This window comes from Parambassis ranga, chromosome 4 (genome assembly GCF_900634625.1).
Source record: "Parambassis ranga chromosome 4, fParRan2.1, whole genome shotgun sequence".
NCBI lineage: Eukaryota > Metazoa > Chordata > Actinopteri > Ambassidae > Parambassis > Parambassis ranga.
In genome coordinates this window covers 11304245-11311938 of record NC_041025.1, presented here as the reverse complement: position 1 = coordinate 11311938, position 7694 = coordinate 11304245, and the positions used below count along the sequence as shown (strand labels likewise).

Sequence of the window (7694 nt, the reverse complement as noted above, 5' to 3'; positions counted from 1 at the left end):
AAGTGTCATGTCTCTCCTGGATTTTAATGATGCTCTGTTCTACCAGAACAATTTCTTGCACTGAAGAACGAAAGCAAAACTTTGACTGACTCTTTGTTATGTTTTTCCTTCACAGCACTGTTTGTCTGTGTCAGTGTCTGCTCGGGAGCCAACCTGTAAGATTCCTGTGCCTCCTCCCAGATGTAACCAGTGCGCTTCTTCTAGCTGGTTCTTCTGGTAAACACGGAAACGCACAGTTTGATCTTATTGGTCAGCCGCAGCTCTGTGCCGTCTATAAAACGCACTGCAGGAGCCCCCGAAGCGGAGAGACCGTCTGAGGGCGCAGAGCGGCAGCGCGGAGCGCAACAGGCTTATCCGAGAGGAGAGCACCTGTTACTGACGGAACAAATGCAAAGGAGTGAAACAAGGCGAGCTCTTTCCATAGTGCTGTGAGTATATGATTTGCGGGGTTGTGTGCATATTGCGTTGAAATTGAAAAGGTTTTGGAGACGGTGGATCGTGCGCAAAGGAGGGAACGTTTGCGCACCTGTTGAGCTGGATTTTCATTTGTAACTTTGTATAAAATCCGGTTTTTCAAGAAGCAGGAAGATAAGTAGTTGTTTAATAATTCATATGACAAATTAATTATATTTACATATTTATCTAAGCTGAGAGGCAGAATTAAGTCAGAGTTGTGTTAGTTTAAACACTAAAGGAGCTTGGCACATTATGTGTTTAATTATAAATAATATTACTGGAAATGTAAATGTAAAGGAGGAGAAAAGACAAGCAGAGTCTTTGCCTTGTGAGTCTGTCTTTTACTCTGTAAAGGATGTAATTCTTTATTTCACATCATGTCAATGTAATATAGATGAATTCTAAGTGATTTAGTGTCATCTTTCAGTTTTCAGATGAACTGAAGCACGTCTGTCCCAGTGATTTTCCTCTTTTACATCTTTAATAAAATACTAACAGTAAAGCAAAGATTCACTTTTCTGTAAATTCTGTAAGCACTTGTGGATTAATCAGATTGCATTTGAGTGCTCGCAAGACTCAGGTGATATTTTTATCCCTCTTGTCTCTGTGGAGTGTCTCTTCTCTGATCACTTACCCTCCTCCCCCACCCGTGTGTGTTATTAATTGCAGACGCACCTGACTGCACCTACTCTGCATATCCCGCTGTCTGCTGGCTGCCATGTGGGTTCTGGATAAGATCCGTGGGTCGGTGGAAACCAGCGTGCTGCGTCAGGGTGAGAATGGAGACAAGAAAGTTGTCGCCCCAGCATACAGCAATGTCCTCACCCCTGACAAGATCCCAGACTTCTTTATTCCTCCGAAGCTGGTCAGCTGTCCCCCAGAACCTGAGGTTCCCAATGTGAAGCCCAAAGAGGGGCTGCAGCCATCCACATCCGAGCAAACTATCGGCAGTGGGAAGAAGATTAGCAGCCCAAGAAGCCCGCGTCTGGTGGCAAAGATTGCAGGAGACACAAAGAACCTGCTGAGAGCAGCAAACCGCCACATCATTCAGATAGAGAGTGCTGATGATGTTGTGGCAGGAGACACAAATGCAGACCCCCAGTCACAGACGGCGATGTCCTTGCCTTATGTTCCCAAGACTCAGACGTCTTATGGCTTTGCAACCTTAAAGGAAAGCCCGCACACTCGCCGCAAAGAGTCACTGTTCCACTGCGAGCTTACCAGTCCCATCACTTCCCCAAACACACAGAGGAAGACTCCGGGCAAAAGCAGCGAAGTAGGAAACCATCTGAATCCAGCTGACTACAACACCTCTCACATGAACCCTTATCGATATTTTAGTGGAGGAGAGAGTGACACTTGCTCCTCAGCTGAGTCCTCACCCTTCTCTTCTCCTCTGCTCTCCCGCTCTGCATCTTTACTCAAGATCTTCACACATGAGACGCAGGCCAAAGTTGTGAAAGCCAAGCGGACGTTTGCCCGCCACAGCTCCCTGTCCACCGACGAGTGCAGCTCAGCTGAGCCCAGCCCCAACATCCAGCGACGCCTCAATGTCCCCTCTCTCCACAGCGGCGCCGGGGCCTCTGTCCAGGGTCTCCACCGGGAGCACACCATCAACCTGCACAAAGGTGGAACAGTGAGAATCAGCGCCAACTATGACTCCAGCACCTCCCGCCTGCTCATCCGAATTCTGGTAGCAGAAAGTCTTTATGACAAACACTTTGACATCAAGAGCATCAACTGCTGCGTGTCCGTCTACCTGAACCCAGGCAAGCTGCAGAAGCAAAGGAGCAACATCATCAAAAACAGCCGCAACCCGGTCTTTAACGAGGACTTCTTCTTTGACTCCATAAGCTCCATTCAGGTGAAGAACCTCTCACTTAAGTTCAAGGTGGTGAACAAGGGCACTAGTCTCAAGAGGGATACACTGCTGGGAGAGCGAGAGGTGCCTCTGACCAAGCTGCTCTCGGGGCTTTAAAGCCTGGAGCTGAAAACCAAGGATACTGATTGACACATAAATTAGATGTTTGCACTGGTTTCTATCAATTCATTTATTCCAATGACCAAAAACAGCGACCATAAACAAAACACAGAAGAAATCAAATGGAAAGAAGAGAGTTTTCAATGTGGGATCTGAAAAAGATGCAAACTCCTGAAAACCAATCTCCTAATATTCATAGACAGATGAAGGAGTCATGGTGGTGAAGGTTTGTCTGGCTCCTTCTCCCCATAACTGCTCATTAAACCAAGCCGGGCCTGACAGCAGCAGCTGAGCATGACAGATGAAAGGTTTTCTTTCTGGACACATCTCCTGGCTAACTTCCTCAGCCAGGTCTGGTTCAAAGGTTGGACGACACCTGTGCTTTCAGCCCGTTTCCACGTCCTCGCCTGCACACTTGGTTTTATCATTGTAATCTGACAGAAATTCATGGCAGCACGTGATGCAATTGTACATGGGCTAACACCATGTGCCAAGCACAGAGATGCTTTTGTAAACCAGCGAAGGCTTTGAAGTGGCACTACATCCTGATGTGCAAATGACCCTTTGATCCCAGTTGCCATGGCCTGCATCCTACAGGGGAGGGCCAGGGACAAACAGAGCGCCCACATTAACATGCACATCAAAAATAGAATTATAATATGATTGATAATGGAGGTCATCTTCAATCAGATTGCAATAATATGATTAAAGATTACAGTTAACAGGTCATTAAAGAACATGTATGACCTGCAACGAAGGTTCCTGTCTGTAACATTGTTCTTCAAGGATTCGATTCAAAGACCGAATGATCCCTTCTGTTGTTTCATTTTTCTTCACCAAACAAAAGCCACAAAGGTGGTTATCTCTGTTAGCAAGCTACTTACAAGACCTCCAGTCCCAACCCTGGCGTTTGGGCTGCTGTATTCTCAACATGGACTGACGCTCTCTTAGGATCACGCTGGGTTATCTTACCTCTTTTTCCTTCAGCAGTCCTGGCACACACTGCCACATTCTGCAACCCAGCAGAGATAAGCTCACCCTGCACACATTGAACATGCATGTTGGCAGTGTGTGTGTAATTACTCGCACTGCCAGAAGGGGGAGTCAATTGTCCTGCACTGTAGCTTTAAAAAAAATTGTTGAAAATCTTTGTTTGAGCCTTATTTTCAAGTAAAGTAGCAAAACTGTGGAGTTAAACTGAAAATAGTCTTAATGCATATGCAGAAAAAAAAAGCATTTTAAACATAAAGAGAAATGTCTTGCAATTTTTACAGAGTGCACAGTGGGGTTTGTATTTTAATATCTTCGGAAGCTCCCAGAGTTAATGACTGTGAAGCAACATGAGGAAACTTTCTTTTCTTTTTTTGGTGTTTGCAGTGCAGATGAGAACATTCCCTCATATATTTAATTCACTGTGCAGGGATTCCAGCTGCAGCCTGTCACCAGGGCCCCTTCGGTGTGAGCACCTTGATTAAATCTTGTGCAGCTGAACAACAGACTCCCACCAAATAGGCACAGCGAAGTCTTCAGCCTACATTCATTCCACTCTGTTGACTTTCCTTCCTCGGAGGGAAACAGCTGAAGTATAAAAAAATGTAAAGAATCATTTTAACATTTTAATCCAGACAAACAAATCTACTTGTCACTTAATACTGTTAGCAGCATGACAAGAGACAAGATGATTAAAAGTCACATTATTTCACATAAAAAAGTCAATTTATGCAACCAGGCTTTTTGCCTTATAGTCACAGTATTGTGAAGCTATTGTGTGCATGTGAATGTATTAACTGTCTCGTATGAGGAGATTACAGTACCAGCTGCATGGCGTGAACATGGCACTGGTGTCTGCATGACGTGCTCGACGTTTAATGAAGCCCTAAAGCCTTACCGAGTGAGTGGAAGATAAAGAGCGTGTGTGTGTGTGAGCATGATTTGTTTCCCCAACTTGTTAATTTTCTATGTAGTATTTTGTAAAAAAAAAAAAGACTTTCAATAGTTTTTAAACATGTGTGAGATTTGTACGGTGGGTAGTAGTTTCCATACATTTGTCAGTGAAATGCTAATTATGCACCAGCGAGTGAGAAGAGCTCACGAAGGACGTTTCAACTTTAATGAAGCCCGAGGGGGAGAAAGAAAGCAGAAATGTCAAGGAAGAAAAATAGAAAACAAGCCGAAGATGAGGAAAACAATATTATGTGTTTTAACGGGCACAGCAGCTCTCTTCTTTTTGTTCTGTCTACTCTGCTGTCCTTCTGAGGAATTAGAAGAAATTGCATGTGATTGCAGCCTCGAGTGCTCGGTCAGACGAGAGAGACTTCAGACAGAGAGAAGGAAGTCAGAGACATCAGAGTGATGCAAATTACTGAGGTTTCTCACACACTGCCCCAAAGCTTCAGTTCAATTGTTGGACGATTACATTCACCTGGTGTTTGTAGCTCACTTGTGGCAGCGCTGTTGATGTGCTCTCTATACTTTATATACAGTGATGCTGCTGGTTGGTTTGTCATGGCGTGGAAGTCAGTGATCTGTTGTAATCCCTGCTATAGAGTGCCTGCTCGTATTGTATTTTTTATACTGGATCCAACCTGTTGTTACTGGATACTTTCTAGCATGGATAAATTACTGTATAAAAGTGGTGTCAGATGATTGTGCAGTTGTGGTACTTCTTGTGCTCTAGATGAGGATTTGCTGCACACAAATGTTTATAATAATGCACCAGATGTCTCCTGCAGATTGAGTCTTATTTTTAATAACTCTTTGTTTTTATGTGGACGTCGTTTAATAGAACTGAGCTGCAAAGACTTCTTCTGCTCTGTCAAACTGTGGCCTTGTCTTAAGTTCATATTCTGTAAATGGTGAAACGTTTATTTTCCTTACTGATTAACAGCAGAAAAGGGCGACTGTTGGTGATTCAAAAAAACTAAACTACATAACTAAAGCTACAAGATGTATCTCACATGTTAATGATACAGGAGGCGGGTGCTAAACACATAAACACTGGTGGGTTGAGGAGGTCATGAGTGAAAATTTCCCTAGATCTTTAAAATGTTTAAAATGTAAGGAATAAATTAATCATTAATGTTCTTTAGCTGGGCTTTACCACACCCACAGAAATATAACAATTGTTAGCATTGTAGGAATCCTGTAAATCCACTTGGATTCAGTGGCTGAACAGTGGAGTTCAGCCATTTATCTTTTGACAATGTAAACACTGCAGTCATTTCTATCTTCCAAAAAAGTTCTGTGTGTTTCTTTAATCGTGCTCTGAAGTTGTGATTTAAATGTTGGCCATGAGAACCATGAGTTTGCACCAACGTGTGACCGCAGGCTAGTCTCCAGCTGCCAGGATATCCTGGAGTGAGTGCTAACTTGTGTTTGATCTACCGGGAAATTAAGCAGAATTAACTTACTATCATTAACGTTCCCATTATCGAGCCTGCTGTGTGGTGGAAATCAGTCTTTATATATCTGCACTCAATACCTGTTTAATTAGATACAGCCAGAGGAGCCTGAGAGATAACATTTAAAAGGAGGAAAGCATCAATACTTAAGTGTGTGTGTGTGTAAGAGAGAAAGATGTCAGCTGGACAGCTAGTTTTATTCTTAATTAATTTGGTTTTATATATATTGTACAATGAAAGCATACACAGACATGTTGTATATATATATACTGGTGTTTCTTAAGTCTTCCTGTCTTGACAGGTTCACAAAGTTAAACTGAAAGTGCCGGTCCATTACTTGACTCTGAATTCTTGGATTTCCTCTCCAGCCGTACATAAACTATGGAGCTGGGGTCCATGTGCAGTCGTGTTGTGTTTCTAGCCTGTGCAAGTTTTTATACTGTGATGCTTCAGCCACTGACAGCTGTTTACTGTGTTAATGAATGTGAAGACAACAATTAAAGGTATACATTTAGCGGAGTCTCTGGTTATTGGTTATTGATTTATTCATGCACTCTGAACGATAAATCATAAAAGCTGGAAATTTGCCCCACATGCGTTCTGCCTCTCACATAGGGGATTAGAATGGGTCGAGCATTCTAATTACTCGATTCACCGCAGTAATGTGACACTCTTGTTCCCGCAGACTAACTCCAAGTCATTGTCCATGACGTTAACCCACTTAAAATATCACATTTAACAGAGTTTTCAGGTCTGCTGTTCTTCTCACCCCCTGCCCCCTTTCCTGCCCTGAGTTAGCATTGACATCATACACCGATAAAAAAGTCACATGTCTCATCACTGCTGTGCTGTCTTTAATTGGCACGGCAAAAAATACTACTGCACCATCTCCATTAGTCTCAGGGAGGAGTCGGTGTTGGAGATGCCTGTTTGGAGAGGAAGTGCGTGGGAGGCGGGAGGAGACAAGAGCTGTTACACACACCGGTAATAACTGCTGCCAGTGTCACATTTCTGCTCCTCTGCCTGCTTAATTCTCACTTTTACAGTTACAGTTACTTCTCCTCCTAAAACACTTCTGTGAAATCAGCCTGTCCAGTTAGGAAGCAACACTGATTGTGAATCAGTTTCAGCTGCTTTTGTGCAAATGGAACAGACAACAGGTGGAAATGAGAGGCAGTTATTAAGACAGCCCCTATAAAGGAGAGGTTCTGCAGGTGCTGACCTCAGACCATTTCTCTGCTCTCATCCTTTCTGCCTGATGTTTGATCACTTTTGCATTTTGTCAGTGCTCTCACCCCTAGAGGTAGCATGAGGCGGTGTCTACAACCCACACAAGCTGCTCAGGTGGTGCAGCTCCTCATCAGGAGGAGCACTGCCAGAGCCCTGCAACATGACCTCCAGCAGGCCACTAATATGCCTCAAACTGTCAGAAACAGACTCCATGAGGGTGGTATGAGGGCCCGACGTCCACAAGTGGGACTTGTGCTCACAGCCTGCAGGGTAATTGGCATTTGCCAGAGAACATTTTTGTGTTATTTTTTTCTCAAAATATTCAACTATATAATGAATGAAGATTTTCAACTGGAATATTTCATTCATTGAGATCTGGGATGTGTTATTTTAGTGTTCCCTTTATTTTTTGAGCAGTGTATATATATATATATATATATATATATATATATATATATATATATATATATATATATATATATATATATATATATTTCATCGATAACCTGTCCAACCTGGCAACTCACCGTGACGCGCAATGCCCCCTGGGAAGAATAGCTAATAGCGTAGCTAGCTAATTTGTCGCTTAGCTTGGACAGTTAACGGTCAATTAATGAATAAATACT

At 43.1% G+C, this 7694-nt stretch overlaps 1 protein-coding gene across 1 annotated transcript; it reads left to right on the top strand.

Annotated features, from left to right (window-relative positions):
- The first annotated feature begins 311 nt into the window (after window positions 1-311).
- Window positions 312-6260, top strand: LOC114434150 (C2 calcium-dependent domain-containing protein 4C). The gene is made up of 2 exons (XM_028403122.1): window positions 312-428; window positions 1126-6260. The coding sequence occupies exon 2, from the start codon at window positions 1175-1177 to the stop codon at window positions 2432-2434; it is 1260 nt and encodes a 419-aa protein (XP_028258923.1). The 5' UTR covers window positions 312-428; window positions 1126-1174; the 3' UTR covers window positions 2435-6260.
- Window positions 6261-7694: the final 1434 nt, after the last annotated feature.

Excerpts from the sequence above, each read along its gene's own strand:
- LOC114434150 (XM_028403122.1), top strand. The coding sequence starts at position 1,175 with ATGTGGGTTCTGGATAAGATCCGTGGGTCGGTGGAAACCAGCGTGCTG.